General features: G+C 42.6%; 1 protein-coding gene across 2 annotated transcripts in view; it reads left to right on the top strand.

The window, feature by feature from the left end:
• Nucleotides 1–17,739, top strand: part of LOC117247241 (disks large homolog 5-like) — a 49,836-nt gene that overhangs the window by 18,787 nt on the left and 13,310 nt on the right. For both annotated transcript variants that reach the window (XM_033611637.2, XM_033611636.2), the window contains exons 6-23: nucleotides 164–420; nucleotides 657–969; nucleotides 1,817–2,047; nucleotides 4,231–4,415; nucleotides 4,565–4,690; nucleotides 4,940–5,072; nucleotides 5,178–5,302; nucleotides 5,517–5,692; nucleotides 5,913–6,016; nucleotides 6,272–6,364; nucleotides 6,466–7,437; nucleotides 7,555–7,678; nucleotides 9,337–9,481; nucleotides 9,876–9,997; nucleotides 12,662–12,745; nucleotides 12,841–13,000; nucleotides 15,471–15,633; nucleotides 15,721–15,854. In XM_033611637.2, the coding sequence (XP_033467528.2) occupies nucleotides 164–420; nucleotides 657–969; nucleotides 1,817–2,047; nucleotides 4,231–4,415; nucleotides 4,565–4,690; nucleotides 4,940–5,072; nucleotides 5,178–5,302; nucleotides 5,517–5,692; nucleotides 5,913–6,016; nucleotides 6,272–6,364; nucleotides 6,466–7,437; nucleotides 7,555–7,678; nucleotides 9,337–9,481; nucleotides 9,876–9,997; nucleotides 12,662–12,745; nucleotides 12,841–13,000; nucleotides 15,471–15,633; nucleotides 15,721–15,854 (3,647 nt within the window). The remainder of the gene's footprint in view (nucleotides 1–163; nucleotides 421–656; nucleotides 970–1,816; nucleotides 2,048–4,230; nucleotides 4,416–4,564; nucleotides 4,691–4,939; nucleotides 5,073–5,177; nucleotides 5,303–5,516; nucleotides 5,693–5,912; nucleotides 6,017–6,271; nucleotides 6,365–6,465; nucleotides 7,438–7,554; nucleotides 7,679–9,336; nucleotides 9,482–9,875; nucleotides 9,998–12,661; nucleotides 12,746–12,840; nucleotides 13,001–15,470; nucleotides 15,634–15,720; nucleotides 15,855–17,739) is intronic.

Here is a 17,739-nt window from a genome sequence, read left to right as displayed (position 1 = left end):
ACTGAATCGTACAATTAAATAAGGCAGTCATGAATGGCCAAACCTCAACCTTTTATAATTATGCTGAAATATATCTCTCATGTCCTGATTTAAATGCACCACAAATGGATGACACAAGCCGTCCCACTGTTCTTCTCTAATTCAGTAATGATGTCATTTCCAGGTGATGAGAGAGGGGTCGCCTGACGTCCTCAACAAGCTTTATGATGCTGCTGTGGACAAGTTGGAGGCCATGAAGATCGAGTACGAGGCTCTGCGGAAACACTATAACGAGAAGACGGCCGGTCGCAACGCAGACCTCAGTCGCCTGGACCAGGCTGAGGAGGAGAACCGCCGGCTGCAGAAACAGCTGGACATGCTGCTGAAGCAGAGAGACGCCGCCATCCACTATCAGCAGCAGTACTCCTCGTCTATAAGAAGGTAAAGCCGGAAATATTACACACACCAAACTGGCAGCAGGAGAAGCTGCACACACACACAGAAGCAGCAGCTGTAAAAAGTGTAATGATTAACAGCAGTAGCAGAAAACTTTGCTTCAAACTCTGTTCTTGAGCGTAGTGCCAATGTCAAATCTGAGAGTTTTTTTTAAGGCAAGTCAGAAAACATTCATCTGCAGAACGTGCAGTTAAACCCAGCACATTCCCTATGTGGTACAGGTTTGACAACACGCAGCAGGAACTGTCCAAGGCCGCAGCTCAGAACAAGGAGCTGCAGCGAGAGATGGAGCGGCTCCAGTCAGAGGCGACGCGGCTTAAGACCCAGCAGCTCAAGGCGGCGAAAGAAGGAGAGAAATACAAGGAGGAGCGAGACTCAGTGATCAACGAGTACCGCCTGATCATGAGCGAGCGGGACCAGGTGATCAAAGAGGTGGACCGGCTTCAGACCGGGCTGGAGATGGCAGAGGCCAAGCTGAAGAACACTTCCTCAGAGAGACGGGTGGCTAGTGAGGAGCTGGAGGCTCTCCGACAGGTAACAGCTCAATCAAGGGCTCATTAGCCCCATACTAAGAATTAAATCAGGTTAATAATTTTACATTAAAAGGTGGGAAACACTTAGTCCTGTTTAGGTCATGGACTTGTTGAATCATATCTGTAAAACACATTAATTTAATGATGATCGCTTCAGATTTATAAAGGTTTTTATGCTGTGTGTGTGGGAAATAATATAAGCAGCCTTGACTTACTGCGTCACGTGTGTGTCGGCTGTAGTTAAACTGGTTATAGCTGCAGTCGTCATTAATTTTGGCAACACCCAGAGCTTATTTAGGCTGGCCAAAAAGCATGTGTCATCACTGGTTCAGCATGAGTCATTCAGCCAATAAACAAAAATCATAACAGTCAACACAGATTGATGTTTACTTAAATAAGAAACAAATCCTCAGTGCTTCTAAAACAAACTTCCTACCAGGTGAAAAACTGTCCGATGGGGAATATTCTAGTGTCACATCTGCACAAGAAACAGGCCAAAAAAGTACAGATAAGAAGGAAAAAACGTCACAAAATAGAGGTCTTTAGGGTCCAAATTGACGGAAACGTACGCTTATGGGCACAGGGATTAGTTCTGAGATCAGATTGTACCCTGTAATTTCTAAAAATATATTTACGTCACCCATTTTTGCATTTTGAGAGGAGATACTGGAGACCTGGGTCGCAGGTTTGGGTCTACAGTCTGGGTAGAGGAAGACCTCTGATACAAATAAAACCATTAAAGAAAATGCCTTTGACAGCAAAATGACACAGGAAATTCAGAAACGTTTGTGTTTGCTCACATTTGATCTCAGTCATCCACTGATGACATGTTTTTGTGCGATATGAAGGAGCTGGCCTCAGCACTGGTGGAGAGGGACCGGGCCATCTGTGAAAAGAATGAGCTGCTGGAGAAATACTGCCACGAGGTGAAGGACAAGGCCGAGGCCCAGAAAGAGCTGAGCCAGGCCTGCAAGGACATTGAGACGGTGCGCGAGGAGAGGGACGTGGCCCGCAAGGAGAGGACAGAGGCCATCATCCAGAGGGACCAGCTGCTGCGAGAGTATTACCAGGCCAGACAGGTAGCCAGACAGACGGGAGATTTATCATTACAAATAGAGGGATTGATTTATTCCCCTGACAATAATCCCTTCATCCCATCTCGTATAGTCGTAGTAAACGTTTTCTATCAGCAGCTGGCGGATTTCCACACATTGATTTTGTTGATAAAGTGTGTATGACCCATCACACTTAGTTTCATCGTGATTGTCAGATTAATTGCAGTGAAAGTCCTGAGACTCCTGCATTAGGAAATTACCAGCAATTATAGTGAAAAGGCTCCCTGACTTTGAAGTGCACAAGAGAAGTGCACTGCATCAGAGATGGATAATTAAGCCCAACAACAGTACAGTAAAGTCTAATGGAATTAATTTAGCTATGGACATAATTAATGCTTTCACTACATCAGGCAGTCTCCGTGCTGTAGAGTTATTTAGAGCGAGAGAGACTCATTTACTGCAGATACACCAGCAGACGTACACTTATTATACTCTGTCTGACCCACTTCAGACCACACCACCTAATCCAATCTGAGGCTGTTAGGCTTCAAACTACCTTCATCAGTTGCTTTTTAATTTGCACCAGAACACAACATTTTACTCTGCTAAGTTACTGTGGACAACTATTGCAGGGTTAAAAGAAGAATTGCATCCTCCTTCTCATAAAGTAATCCACCAGGAATATGTTTGCATGTATTTGATTGGCAAATGTGATGTGAGACGATGTGACCAGGGAGAGTTTGTGAATTTGAGGCTAGAATTCAAGGTCTTGAATGTTTCTTAAAATAGTCAGTACTTGACATGGGTCATTGAAAGTTCTTGGATTTGTGTTTTTTGTGCAAGAATAGGAATTCTGTCTTGTTTTGCTGGGCTGTGTTTGAGAAGGAAGGAGACCACATAGTCTGGCACCACTGTAATAAACTTTTTCGACAGTCATGGGCTGGCTTGGCTTGGCTTGGCTTGGCTTGGCTTGGCTTGGCTTGGCTTGGTTTGGTTTGGGCCATCAGCCCAGCTCAGCAGGGATTTGCATTTCCATTACAACAGGGCTACCTTCTTGAACTGATGATGGCTTGTCTTGAGTGATGACGTTTAAAAGCTGAGTGCTGATCCACGGCTGAAATCCCCATTTTTGTTGCATGTGTGTTTCCATAGCAGAGTAGGTAAAGGAAGTTTACCTGTTGGAGGTGAGCTGTCTGCTCTTCACCAACATCTCACTGCAGCTGTTTCTGTTTTTGCTCTTCCTCCCTGCCGTATTAGACTTGCCTTTATTGGAGAAAAGCCGCTAACGAAGTCCTGCTAATTCAGTAATAACACATTTAATTTCTTTTAGATTCTTCACAGTAAAAGTCCCATGTTACTGTATTATGTATAAACTTTTATTGTGAAGCAGCAAAATAAGGAAATGTTGAGTTTTCGAGCAGCAACTTCACAACTTCTAATACGGCTGATAGCGAACATGAAAAGGTAAAATAAAGCAGATATCAGGGGGGAGGGGTGTTGGTGTCTTCGGGGGTTGGATGCAGTCTGCAAGATGTCACCGCCTCCTGATGACAGCTCATATATGTGTAATCTAAACTACGTCCTACATATGAAACGTAGATGTAAACTAGCCGTGGTTTGCAGATTTGCCCATTGCTGTTTTATTCTTAAATGGGCTGCCTGTAAAGCGCCAAGCCTGGTCGTTCCTGGTTTCTCTTAAAGATTCTGTGTTGTAGTAATTAACCTTGATGCCTGTCTTTAACTGTGCTGTGTTGGGTGCTCGAATTTGAGAGAATTGGCCTGGAAAGTCCTTGAAAAGTACTTGAATTTGATGTTCAAGAAGATGTGGGAACTCTTAGTTAGACTGCGTTGCAGCAAACGTTAAGCCAGGTTCAAATTTTTTCAAGACAACTATTGTTTCTTTTTTTTTTTGTGCTGGAGCCTGTTCATCAGACCCCTGCTGAGCCAGTGCTGTGGTTTCAGTGAAATTAATGAGGATGCTGCTTTTTTATACAGTGCTAAAGTCAGGATGAGCATGGCCTTAAATGTCACAGAAATGTGTTGGAGCAAAAAGCAGGGTTCACTATGAAGTTCCCCAAAGTGTAATGTGATTAAATCAAGCAAAGTTTTTAAAAGTGTCTCCCCCACACAAAGCACCTCACTGCTCACATCCTTTGTACAGCCCCACACTGACCTCCTTCACCTTACATGTTCTCCAACTACCCCAGAAACAAGATTCTGCCACTCTGGACATGGAGCGAGCTAATAAGGAGATCGATATGCTGAGGAAGCAGTATGAGGCCATCTCTCAGGAGCTGAAGGAGGCCGTGCAAGAGGCCGAGGTGGCAAAGTGTCGACGAGACTGGGCCTTCCAGGAGAGGGACAAGATAGTGGCAGAGAGGGAGAGCATACGGTAAGGAACGGCTTCAAAAGCTGTCTGCCTGTGAGGTGGAAACATGTCGTGTTTATGTTGCATGTTAGCGAAGAAAGACGTGGATGGAAATAGATTTGTTTACATTTTGTGTGATCCTGATTTTGTGTGAAAACGTGTGCGTCTGTCAGCACGCTGTGTGACAACCTGAGGCGAGAGAGGGACAGAGCTGTGAGTGATCTGGCAGATGCTCTGAGGAATCTAGATGACACGAGGAAGCAGAAGAACGACGCTGCGCGGGAACTCAAAGAACTAAAGTGAGTCATACCTCCACTTATTTTTTTGTGTACATAAAAAAATGTTTACATGCCAGGCTGTTATTATTTTCTGCTCTATTTTTAGGTTGAAACCTTGAATGTTAATCACTAAGTTCCTCCGTGTATCAGTCTGTGCTCCTCTTCCAGAGTGATTTAATACCAGATCTTTTGTGCCACCCAGTGGAGGAAGGATGTCACTGACCTGTAAAGGTGTCTGTACTTAATCTGCTCATGTTCTGTGTCCTGCAGAGAAAAGATGGAGGACCAGTTGGAAAAGGAAGCGAGGTTTCGTCAGCTGATGGCTCACAGTTCACACGACTCAGCCATCGACACGGACTCAATGGAGTGGGAGACGGAAGTTGTAGAATTTGAGAAGCACAGAGTAAAAACCACTTTCTCTTACTCTCTATAATCAGTAAATTAACTTCTGCTGAACCAAATTTTGATGCACTCAAACTTCACATTAATTATGTTTTGTCTTATTCAGGATATGGATTTGAAAGCACTTGGGTTTGATATCGCTGAAGGGGTAAATGATCCTTATTTACCAGGAGATTGTGGCATATTTGTCAGTAAGGTGGACAAAGGAAGTATTGCTGAAGGAAGATTAAGGTAATTGTCTCACTGCTCTATTTACCACCTCAGTAATTAAAACAAATTTTATGTGCGTGCATGTTCACTTAAGAAAATACAGTGTGTTTACCTTGGGGGAAAAAAGTTTTCTGATTTTAGATCGAGAAATATCAGATCAAAGCAGGTCTGTGTCCTTATTTTCCTTTTGGAGTATTTGATTACTTGAACTGTCTCTCTTGTTCTCTCTCTGCAGGGTAAATGATTGGTTGTTGAAAATTAATGATGTGGACCTGACCAATAAGGACAGGAAGCAGGTGATCAAAGCGGTGCTGAGCGGCGAGGGAGTGATCAATATGGTGGTTCGTAGAAGGAAGTCACTGGGAGGACGGATCATCACCCCGATCCAGATAAACCTGGCAGGACACAAAGGTCAGCTTCAAGCTCTTTTTTTTTTTTTTCGAAATAAACTTAAATATTAAAATGCTGCTGATAACAGGTAACTAATGATGTTCCAGTACACAGAATACAGTAGTTATTGCTGTTATTTAGTGCAATATATGTCATGATTTAAGCTTTTTTATGTATTTTAAAAGATGGACAGTTAACACATGTAGTAATATTTCTGACTGTTTTTTGTTTCACCTCTCAGACAGCGGCATAGGTCTGGAAAGTGGAGTATTTGTTGCCACTGTGGCTCCAGGCAGTCCAGCTGCCAGAGACTGCGCTCTTACTGTTGGGGATAGACTGTTAGCTGTGAGTATGCTGCCTGAAAAATGTGTAAGTTACTTGACAAGAGATGAAGTCCATTTGATGCCATGAGACATCTACTGGGGAGATGTTGGCCTCTGGTGCCCTCTGCTGACCATAGGCATGTTGTGTTTGATGAAGGAACACACCTTGCACTATACTTGCTTTGGCAACCCTAATGACATATATGTTATATATTATCTTCAAAGGCGAGCTGTGATAGCTGGAATTTTTCTGACTGTGTGTTTTTGTCCACCACAGATCAATGGCATTGCACTTGATAACAAGTCGCTCTCTGAATGTGAATCTCTGCTGAGGAACTGCCGTGATTCTCTCAGCATCTCCCTCATGAAGGTGAAGTCCTCAGACCTATCTACACAACAGCCTTCATTTCTTGTCACTTAAAAAAATAAGTAATATAAAATAAGTATTTATTTACCTCCCTCCCTCAACAGTTCCTCCCACAGAGCTGTTCTGGCCAGAGTTTATTTGAAGGTTTGAGGGACTCAGACAAGACGTCTCGGCTCCAGTCGTGTGAGATCCACGCCAGGAGCTGCAGGAACTCCAAGCACAACTGCTCCAAGCACAACTGCTCCACACAAACAGACACTTGCAGCTGTGAACTGAGCGGCCGAGGGGACGAAACGTGTAAGGACACCGGTGACTCTCTGGACAGCAGCAGCAGCAGTTCTCACTGCCACAACAAGCCTTTTTCCAACAGCTCCCTGCACTCCCGCTCCCTCTCCACCTCCCACAGCCCCTCAGAGCCCCACCCTGACTTCTGCTACAGGAGGCCAGAGCTCCACCATCGCCCCTATACCTTCACCCCCGTACTCTCCGACTGCAGCTCACCTCAGACCGCTGTGGACCGAGTGCAGAGCTCAGCAGCAAAACCTGCTGGAGGCACATGGCCTAAAGTCATAGCAGGAGCGTCTCTCCCTGAGTGTGCTCAGCTCTCCATCTACAAAAAAGTCAAACAGAGGAAGTCCATCTTTGATGTGAACGCTTTCAGGAGACCAGAGGTGCCCCCGAAACTGGACTACATGTCTCTTTCTCAGGTGCCCAAGCACTCGCCGCAGAGCTCAATGTCTGAATCCGGTCAGACCCCTCCCACCCCGCCAGCCAGGAGCGACTCGTTCAGGTTCAAACATCGCCAGCAGAACAGCTCGGCGTCGGACTCCACCATCACCACGGGCACTCCCCCGGCCTCCCCGGCCCAAGCCACAAGCCCACAGGACACGGGAGAGGCAGGGAACCTGCTCTATTACAGCGATGTAGGAGAGGCGAAGAGCAGCTCCAAGAAACCTGCTGAGGAGGAGGGGAGTCGACACAGGGCAGAGGAGCGGCAGAAGAGGAGGTACCGGCCAAAATCAGCTCCAGCACTGCGGCGAAATGTTACTCCGTTACATATCCCGGTTCCAATGCAGGTAACTGAGATACTGTTCTCATCTGATCTGGCGTTTTTGTTGGTGTGTGTTAGTCAAATTGATTAACAATCGTCAGTGGCAGTCGAGTGTTATCAGCTGTTTGATTCCTTCTTACAGGTACAAAGTTTCTCTAACGACGAGCACTCCCCAGAGCCAATGGACTTGTTACGCTTCTCTCCCATGAGGACCAATCGGTACAGCATGCCCTTTGCACCCCCCAGCTACAGCAGCATCACGACACGTGAGTCATCTGAACAGTGTCACCTGTTCTGTGTTGCTTTCACATCCAAAAGTGTTCTGCTGAGTCGGTTGTCTGTCAGCATCTGAGTCTCTGTACTTCACATTTATATATTTGTACATTTTGTTATTGTCACTAGCATTAAGACTTAGGCCTAGTTCACATGTACAAAAGTATTTCTGAAAAAAATTGTTTTTCTCCCTTTCATACTTCCTGTACGTAACTCCTGTCCACACAAGCACTGTTAAAACAAAATCTCTCTCCATATGAAACTGCAGAAACGCAATTGAAGTGCTTTCAGGAGCATGCCAACCAACAGCCTGTGATTTAACCCTAATCCTAAAACCATTCAAAGAAAAAGAAGATGATGTTGGCCAATCAGAAGCCTGAAAAGAAGCCATTACCAGAAGGTTCCCTGGAGCAGTGACCTCTGCACCTCACACCGATGCCTCTGTTTCTCTGTGTAGTGGAAGAGTAAAGGCCTTTGCACACTGAGTTACTTTTTTCCATCTGAAATTGTCGCATGTCTAAAAATTAATATGGCCTCACGTGTCAGTCACGTTTGCACACTGAGTCTGAAACTTGAACAGGTTAGATTTTCTGCGTTTTTGCATCATTCAGAGCCTTTAGAGACGTTTGACCAACAATGAGTGAAGAAAATGTGGCGACGGGACACAGCCGCAACAGGACAGAGGAACAGGGCACACAAAATCATTTCATTACTGCGAATAGCTCACATTCAACAAGTCAGATAGTAACATTCAGGTGGATGATGATGAAGAAGAGGAGGAGGATGTGGACCACACACAGAATGTGGAGACAGAGAGGGAGGACTGCTCCGCCCCTTTGTGCAGCTGCGGTGTCAAATGAAAGACACGGGAAGTAAGTGATGACAGCCAGATAGGTAACTCCAGTGGAGAGAGGCAAAGGAGGAAATGTGTCTTGTCATTTTGTCACGTATTGTGAATTTTCACAAAGAATAGAACAATGAAACGCATCGGAATCAGTGTGCAAGGTTTCTCTATGTAACGGAGGGATTTAAAAAAATGCATCCAAAAAAACGGAATCAGCGTGTAAAGGCCTGAACTTTACACTTATGAGTAAACATGTAAAAAGTCCTGCTAGCAATGTGGTCACATCTGCCATTTCAAAAAATGTCAACTCATTTAAGACACCTCTCAAAGGAGTAACTGTAAACTCTGACATAGCAAACCAAAAACCCAGTTTTTCCAGTCTACAGGTCAACACATTAGACAGTGAGTTTTACAAAATGTTTCTTTTCAGTGACCTAAAATGCAGTTCACATGCGGATGAAAGGTTAAAACAGAGAAAAGCTACACTTTCAAATATGCCTGTGTATGTGTGGACTAGGCCTTCATGTATGATCGCAAAGAAATTTTCCCTGCACTCATCCCTGAAAAAGGCTCTACTTGATCAAAACTGAACTGAGGTGAACTCTGACATAAGCCAGCTGGAGATTGCGACAAAACAGGAAACAGATGCTTAAATTTATCCATCATTGGTGCTTCTTTAAAAACATACAAGAGATGGGGTGACTGTTCGTAGGACAGAAATACAAACTGACTGTACCTTCGCTTCTCATCATCATGTCTGTGTTGAGTCTGATGTAACCTGTGATCTTACCCTGTGTGTTCCCTCAGACCCAGCACAGCGAGGTTTAGCCCCGTGTCCTGCTGTGACCGCTGTTATGAGGAACCCCGTGTACACCGCGTGGAGCCACGAGATCCAGTCCAACAACTGTCCTCCAGCTCCCAGCTCAGGCGTCCACCCACATTCACACACAAGGTGTTTACATTTGACTGTGTTTGCATTTACAAGACTCATACATTTTTCTTTGTTCACACTAATAAGCTTTTTTCACATCCGACATTTTGACTTGTTATAACAGGAAAAGCACAGGTGTTACTACTAACATTGTCACGTGTCACAATATCGACTGTTCTCTGTTTAATATCACTGTAAAATGAATATCTAAGGGTCTTTAATTGCAACCATAGTGTAGTTTTTTCATATTCAACATTGATTTGGTAAGTCCGGTGATGGTGCATTTTATTGTACAAAGCAACGGTTACCCTGCCCCAGATCTCATGAACAGATGGCATGTAGCAAATTACATCTTGCTCTGGGTTGATGATTGACTGCCGCGGGACTTACCGAGGCCTTTTTTCTCCACTTTTAGCCCTCAGCATCAAGGTCGGCTCAGCTTGGACCTCAGCCACAAGCGCGCCGGGGACGTGACTGAGACGAGCTGCAGCCAACCACCGCACAGCACCAACTCCCTGCCCTCCAGCGCAAGACTGGGTACGTTTGCAGTCCTAGATTAAGACAAATAATAACTTTGATAATATGTCCTGTGACTCCTAGTCTTGTGTTTAAAGGGTCAGTTCACCCAAATTACTAAACATATTTTTCCTCTTGCTTCGAGCTATGCAGATAGTTGGATAGTGCAGATAAAACTGTTTTATTAGAGATTATTTCTTTTTTAGAACATAGTGAGAAACGAGGACAGTCGGTACAGAAAGGTGTGTTGCTGTAGCAATGTTTAAATATAACTTTTCAACACTGAGAACTACCTCTGCTGTACTTCTATTGAAGTGGGATGGCAGCAGAAATCTCAGAGATTCCCACTGTGTATAGTACGTTAAACACACGGCACTTTAGCACTCAGCACTTTTTCTTGCACTTTAGACGTTTCTGTATGTTTCTGTGTTGTGATTGTTAAATATAGTCCATGTCTGTTTTATGTGATAGAACTGTCATTGTGATGATGTGTCCCTGTGATGATGTTTTTATCTTGTCCTGCGAAGCAATGAAATGTAGCACTGTGCCCAAGATGAATTTTCCTTAGGGGACAATAAAGTTTACCTTACCTTATCTTAGATGCAAGTTGACTTACCTTAAATTTTTACACATTAAAGTCTCTTTATATGTCTTGGGGAGTACACCTAGTAAGTAAGTAAGTAAGTAAACTTTATTTATATAGCACCTTTCACAGGTAAAAACCACAAAGTGCTTCACAAAAGTTGGAACAATAACAAAGAAAACACAACATAAAGTATAAACATAAATGCAAAGATGCATAGATATGAGAAGAAAAAAAAACACAATTAACCAAATGCCAGTTTAAATAAAAGAGTCTTTAAATGTGTTTTAAAAGTATCAACAGAGTTTAAACAGCGTAGTGAGAAAGGCAAAGCATTCCACAGTCTGGGAGCTACTGCTTGAAATGATCTGTCACCTCTGGTCCTAAAGCTTGTGTGAGGAACAACTAGCAGCCGTTGGTCACATGACCTCAGACTGCGGGTGGGAGTGTACGGCTGTATAAAATCAGACAGGTAAGAAGGTATGTAAAGCTCCTGAGGGCAATCTGAAATCTGATAAATTGCTTTAAGTGAGGCGATTTCAAGGGTAACTTCAGTATTTTTCAACCTTGGCCCAATAGAGAAGGGGAACAGCAATTTTTCAAACTAGTCCAGTGTTGACCGAGCCCACTGGCAAAACAGGCTGCACTGGAACAACTCGGGCCATTTGGCATGGTTGATTTACGTTCAATAAAAGTGCTTGTTTTTGCCACTGACAGACTCAAATTATTATTCTGTGTGTTGGACAACAATATGGAAAGGACCCTATAGAGACAGACCTTTTTATTAAAGAGTAAGATTCCTTTTCGTTTACCCAGGAACAGCCCTGAAATTGCCATCACCAAACCCACCAAACGTCATTTAAATTAACAGTAACTTGTCTGTACAGAGCCAACATATTTTCCTGTCTGAGTGAATTGAGGGTTTATTTCAAACAAACCAGAGTTGGTGATTGTTGGAACAGTAGAAAGATGAAACAAGACGGCTTTTGTGAATCTTATTTTGTCACGAGCAACTTCGAATGTGTTTTTGCAATGATAAAATTACCGTTTATTTAAATGGAGTCCGGTGGTTTGGCAATCGCAAATTTGGGGCTGTTTCTGGTTCGCCAAAAAGGCTCTTTCTCTTTCGTAAAAAGGTCTGTCTCAGTAGGGATCCTGTCTGTAATATTGTCAGACACTGAGAATAATGGAAATGAATGGCGCACAAATGGCCGGAATGGTTGCAAAGCAGCCAGTACGCAGCTGCCGGCTGCAGCCCTTTCACTCGGTACCAGATCAGATAAAAAAGATTGTTGTTCCATAGGTCCACTTAGACACATAAACATGATGTTTAGTCGGAAAAATACCAAAGTTATTCTTTAAGTGTTGAGTGGCTGAAGACTTGTTGAAAATGTAGTTTAAAAAAAGAAGTTTAAAAATGCAAAAAAAACAAAACAAAACAAAATCTGGGGCTTGAAGTTAGAAAGGCGTGAGCTTACCAAATCTCTGTGGCCTCATCTTTGCTTGAGGCTTCTAGCTTGAAGCTACATTAACTGCTACCAGTATAACACACCCAAGTTGCATTGTAGGTAATGAAGAGGGCAGGTTTTGACATGGAAGTATGCATGGAATAAAAAAAGACAATATCTGATACTGATGCATTAATTCTGATCCTTAAAAAACATTCAGAATGAGTATGAACATGTTTTAGGAGGGCATTGCTATCCTCACTAACATCAGAAAACACTGACACTGTTACATTTTTATGAAATGTATCAACATCAGTGACAAAGGGCAGCAGCATTACTGTACATCACACAGGAAAGACCACATATTCAAGTGTTTAGACATCATCTAGAGTGATACTAAATTGACCACGAGATGTATCACATTCTGTCTGACTCAGCTCAGGAGTTGACAGTGACTAATTGGGCACATCATACACTATCATTGTAGTAATTCATCACAGCAGTCTATTGTAATGTCAGGAAAAACTGATTACCACCTCCACTAAGCAACATCCTATCTGCATGGCTGAACAACCACTTAGGCAAGTGAGAAAATGTTTTGTTTTTTTTCTTTGTAATTTTCTGTAATAAGTCTCCTCTGTTTGTGTTCTTCAGGCTCCTCCAGTACTTTGCAGTTTAGGGCAGAACGCATCAAGATCCCTCCAACTCGTTATCCGCGCTCCACCGGATCTGACAGAGGTACGGTTGAGTTTGGCAGCTACATCATCTGATAACAAGCCTTACAGCAGTAAACAGCAAGCCCGAATTCATACATCTATCCTCTGCCACTCCAGGCTCCCTCTCACATTCAGAGTGTAGCAGCCCGACGCCTCCAATGTCCCCTGTCAACCTGGAGACATCGTCTTTCACCAGCAGCCAATCTCAGAGCTCCATTTCCACCCAGCCCAGGATATCAGTCAGCCCTGCTCCAGTCAGTGACAGGCGGAAGGATGGGTAGGCCAGTCCCTCGTCCGGGTCGTTATGCTGCCATCATTCAGCAGAACACGACACGCTTTCCACCATTTGTCTGTACCTCTGTCTGCTTCATTGTGATTAAGTGCTTGTAAAGCAGTAAACAAAGCTGTGAGCCTCCATCTTCATATCATTAGAACTCCGACTCTTCATATATCATTTCATTCTCATCTCTTTACTCTCTGCTGCTGTTCATTATAACCTGAAATGTTTCCCTCCTGCTTCGGGTGATTACTCTCTGTCTTTCCTCTCTCCATCTCCTTCTCAGATTTGTCTCTTATAACACTTCCTCTGTCAGAGTCCCACTGGCAGTTAAGCCCAAGTTCCTCTCTTTACGAAGCCTGAGGTTTGTCCTGTGCTGCTTGTAGCACATACATATGTGCACCATCTGCAAGGCTATCAGAGCACGAATATTAAGGCCTCCTGTGTACGCACCAGAGTTATTATAATTTAGCTTTTATATTTTATTGTTTTATTCGTTAGTTTTCATTTTTATTTCAGTTAACTAACATGTTTTTTCACACCTAGTTTCAGTTTTTTGTTAACTTTTAGTCAGCTATAATAACTTTAGTACACACTGCAGATATATAATGTACAGGGTTCCCACTGTCATGAAATTCCGGGAAAAGTTATGAAATTAGAAACGCTAATGTTAGCTTAACTGGGAGGCTACTGCAGTAATGTTAGGGTGCTTTCAGACCTAGAGTTGTCTTGCTTTGGTCTGAATCAGGGACTTATTTTGTTGCGAACTTGTATAATTTCCTAGAGTTGGTTCGTGTTCTCACGGCAGCATTTACAAGTGGACCAGATCAAATGCCTTGTGCGAGAAAGCTGCTCTTGATTGGTCAGAATTTCCATGCGGGAAAAATCCAGGAAGTAAACCAAACGTTAAAGAAGAGTACACTTGCAAGATAAATGTGACACTTTCTAATGTCACAATGGAGGGACAACTACGCAGGTTGATTTTAGCGCTGCTCATTGTGGACTATATTGCTGTCATTGTTCATTTTAGTCAAACCATACAGTTTGAAAACGAGGTGCGCATTAATGGTGCACATTAATAATCCTCCAGGACTGTAACATGCTCATGTTTAACCCAAACAATGTGTCATGTGACTGCAGTTGGATCGGATCCAGGTCGGAACATGTTCTTACCACAAACGAACCGCACCAGAGTTCGTTTGTAACCGGACCGAGACCCCCTCTTCAAGAAGGTCTCGGTCTGGTTGTTTTGGTGCACACCTGAGTGTGATTGCTGTGTTCACAGGGGGCAAACGAACTTGAGTTTGATTGAACCAAACCAAACCAAACTGGGCAGGTGTGAAAACAACTTTAAAATCTTACAGTATAGCAGAATTTGACTGTCAAGCTAAATCTCAGTCTGTAGATCAAACGGTTGGCTTTAAAAGAAGTTTATTTGCGGACAACACAGTCTAACAATACCTGATAATTCAATGAAAAATACATAATTGATTGAATCACTGGTATTGTGATCTGAACATCTGTACATGAAATATCTGGCTGTGTGTTGGGTCATTGATCCACTTGGATGGATGGAAGCCTGAAGGGACATGGTGGCGATCAGCTTGAATTTATGAAGGTATCTTGAAAGCTCAGGTACCGGTTAGGTCACAGAACAATTACTAGACATGTCCATAAAACAAGTGCTTCCTTACCGAGAAATAAATGCATACAAACTGGTCAAAATTATGATCCAAACGAGGATTTCTTCTTTTTTGTCCCCCAAAAAGGGGTGTGGCTTTGACGTTTTGTGAACGACCTGTATGTGCCATTTTCTGTCTGTCTGGCATGTGCAGCTAGTTGGCTGTGGGAATGTCTAACAAGCTTGAAAAGAAAGCAAGCGCTAGCAATTTGCTCATCCATAAATGCCTGGGAAGTGCATGTGTAATAATATATGGCTGTATTGTTATATAGGCTTACCCATTTTAAATTACTTGAATAAAGTTGTGGAAATTAGATAAATATCATTGAAAATTTTAATAATTCATTAGTAAAAGTGCATGGGAACCCTGAATGTAGCAGCAGTGGTGTTAGACTTGTTTGAATGTTTAATGGCCCTGATAAAAATTGCTAATGGATGTGAAGCCCCTTAAGTCATTTCCTTTTCTTTGCTTTTATTTATTCAGAATGCTGTTGAATTTTGGATGATTGCATGACTTTGAGTTGAAATGCACTCGACACGTCCCACGCAGCTCCCATATCTTATTGTTAAGCTGAAGTTCAGCAGTGTATCCCTAAAGCTTTAAAGCAAGTCACAGTATAGAGAGCTCCTTTGCATTCAAATATCTTATTGCAGGCAACACCTTCTCCTTTGAGTTTTTAGCTGGACTTGTATTAAGTTTCAGTCAGAGTTGCATGTTGCACCCTGCCAGCAGTCTTCAAGCTTTTTACAGACCATTACACAAAATGTTTCTTTTCTTACCCCCTGAAGGCCATACTTGGAGGAGCCACGCAACGTGACAGTACAGAAAGGAGCAGAACCACTGGGGATCTCTATTGTGAGCGGAGAGAACGGGGGAGTATTTGTCTCCAAAGTGACAGCAGGGAGCATCGCACACCAAGCTCGTTTAGAGTACGGAGACCAGCTCCTCGAGGTACGGCAGCTGTCACACTTGAGCCACATATCTAACTTTGGTTTGCTGTTTTTCTTTTTGTCTCTAATGTTCCACTGCTCTTTCCAGTTTAATGGAATCAACCTTCGCAATGCCAACGAGCAGCAGGCGCGGCTAGTGATCGGGCAGCAGTGCGACACAGTCACCATTTTGGCTCAGTATAATCCTCACATGTTTCAGCTGGGCAACCATTCTCGATCAGGGTAAGAGGGCGACGAGGAAAGAACACAGCAGGGATTTACACAGATTGGCTTTGTGGATTTTAGGTCATCAAATGAACCATTCCTGCAAAACAAAGTCTGTCAGCACAGTGTCAGTGAATTGTTTCAGTGTAATATGAAAACATGAATGGAATATAACAATTCTGTAACTGTTCAAATTATTACTCAGTGTTAATTTTATTAACAAAATCTATGACAATGTTCATAGACCTTTTATACATGACTAAGACAAGATGATGACAAGACAGCACTGATTTCGTGTGACTATCAACATGTAATACTGTTGTTGGAAAAAGACAAGACTAAAATGTACTTTAAAAAGTAAAAACTTAACTAAAATCTCTTTATTTTTGTTGACAGAAGAGATGAGATGAATAATGTAGGAGGTGTTTTTTTGTGCAGCAGTTCCATTTCCTGTGCTACTCAACAAATCAGGACTACAGCACACAATGAGGACAGTCAGGAGGACTCAGAGTAACTCTGAGACCTCCTTAGGTAACAATGACAATGATGAGGCTCGGGAGAAAAACACGAGGTGATATTTGGGCCCATTTTCATTACAATGAGGCTGAGAGAGGAAAAAACGCTGCATGGTTTCTGATTTAGAGAACCAGTGTGGCCATAAAGTAATAATTTTTGCCAGACTAGATTGACTGAAATGTTCAAAAAGACGAAAATGTCAACACTTTTTATTGACTAAAACTATACTTACATAGTTGCTTTTTTTACAAGATTAAAGGCTCTCTAAGTCTTCCTAAGCTACAAAAGTTTTTGTCACATACAGCCAACATCTCATGGGCACCGCATTCTTGTGTTCTTGCTTTCTCTGGTCTCGCGCTGGCTGGTTGGTGCAGCCTGGACCACAATGTTTTTGTTGCCATTTGCGGAGCCTGGGCTGCCTACAGAGACCAGACTTTTTCACAGCATATTCATAGGACATGTAGCTAGCGGATCATGAGGAGATGTTTGCTATATGTGACAAAAAGCTTTCAAGCTTAGGAAGACTTAGAGAGCCTTTAAACTATAAAGCCCAGACTTTGTCAACTAAAACTTGACTTAAAAAAAAACAGGATGAAGTTGTCTTAATATGACAAAAACTAACAAGGACATTTGACACAGGACGAAGACTAAATAAAAAAGATACCTGACAAAATTAACACTACTGTTAATACATAAACACATAATACTGTGTTCACGGCAAATGCATTTTGAGTATGCAACCATACAGACGTACCGCTTTGCCAAAAGAACAAATCAAATAAGATCAAGTAGCAAATGCAGACACTAAACATACAGTAAAACTTTGCAACAACTTTACTTTAGTTTATTAGGATCCCCATTGGCTACTGTATTGCAGCTGCTATTCTTCCTGAGGTCCACAACAACATTACTTTTGTGACAGTGCACAAAACAACTCACATATAACACTTAACAAAATAACAGACTAGAACTTAGACACAGACAAACAAGTGAGCTCCTGGTAATACAATAATTAAGATATATACTTTTCATGATTTCATTTGGTAAGTAACCTCCAGTTTGGGGCTTAATTTTGCTCCATAATTATGATAATAGATCAAGTATTTACACAATACTGTACATTCACATGTGTATGTTTCCATGCACACACATTACATGTGCATTAATAGGAATAGTTCCCAGGAAAACAATATTTTTAACATGCATGAAGTTCATTACAGAATCATATTATATAGGTCACCTTTTCTTGTAGTCTCATTTGGAAAACATGAAAAGATGTTAGCATGCTAACAAAAAAACTATCTCTAACTGAATGTCCCTGAACCACAAACACAGACAGACCATTCACACCCTGAGACAAACGACACAGGCAAACTTACCTTTGATA

This window comes from Epinephelus lanceolatus, chromosome 21 (assembly GCF_041903045.1).
Source record: "Epinephelus lanceolatus isolate andai-2023 chromosome 21, ASM4190304v1, whole genome shotgun sequence".
NCBI lineage: Eukaryota > Metazoa > Chordata > Actinopteri > Perciformes > Serranidae > Epinephelus > Epinephelus lanceolatus.
The sequence above is the reverse complement of the archived record's forward strand: the minus strand, read 5'-3'. Positions and strand labels throughout refer to the sequence as shown.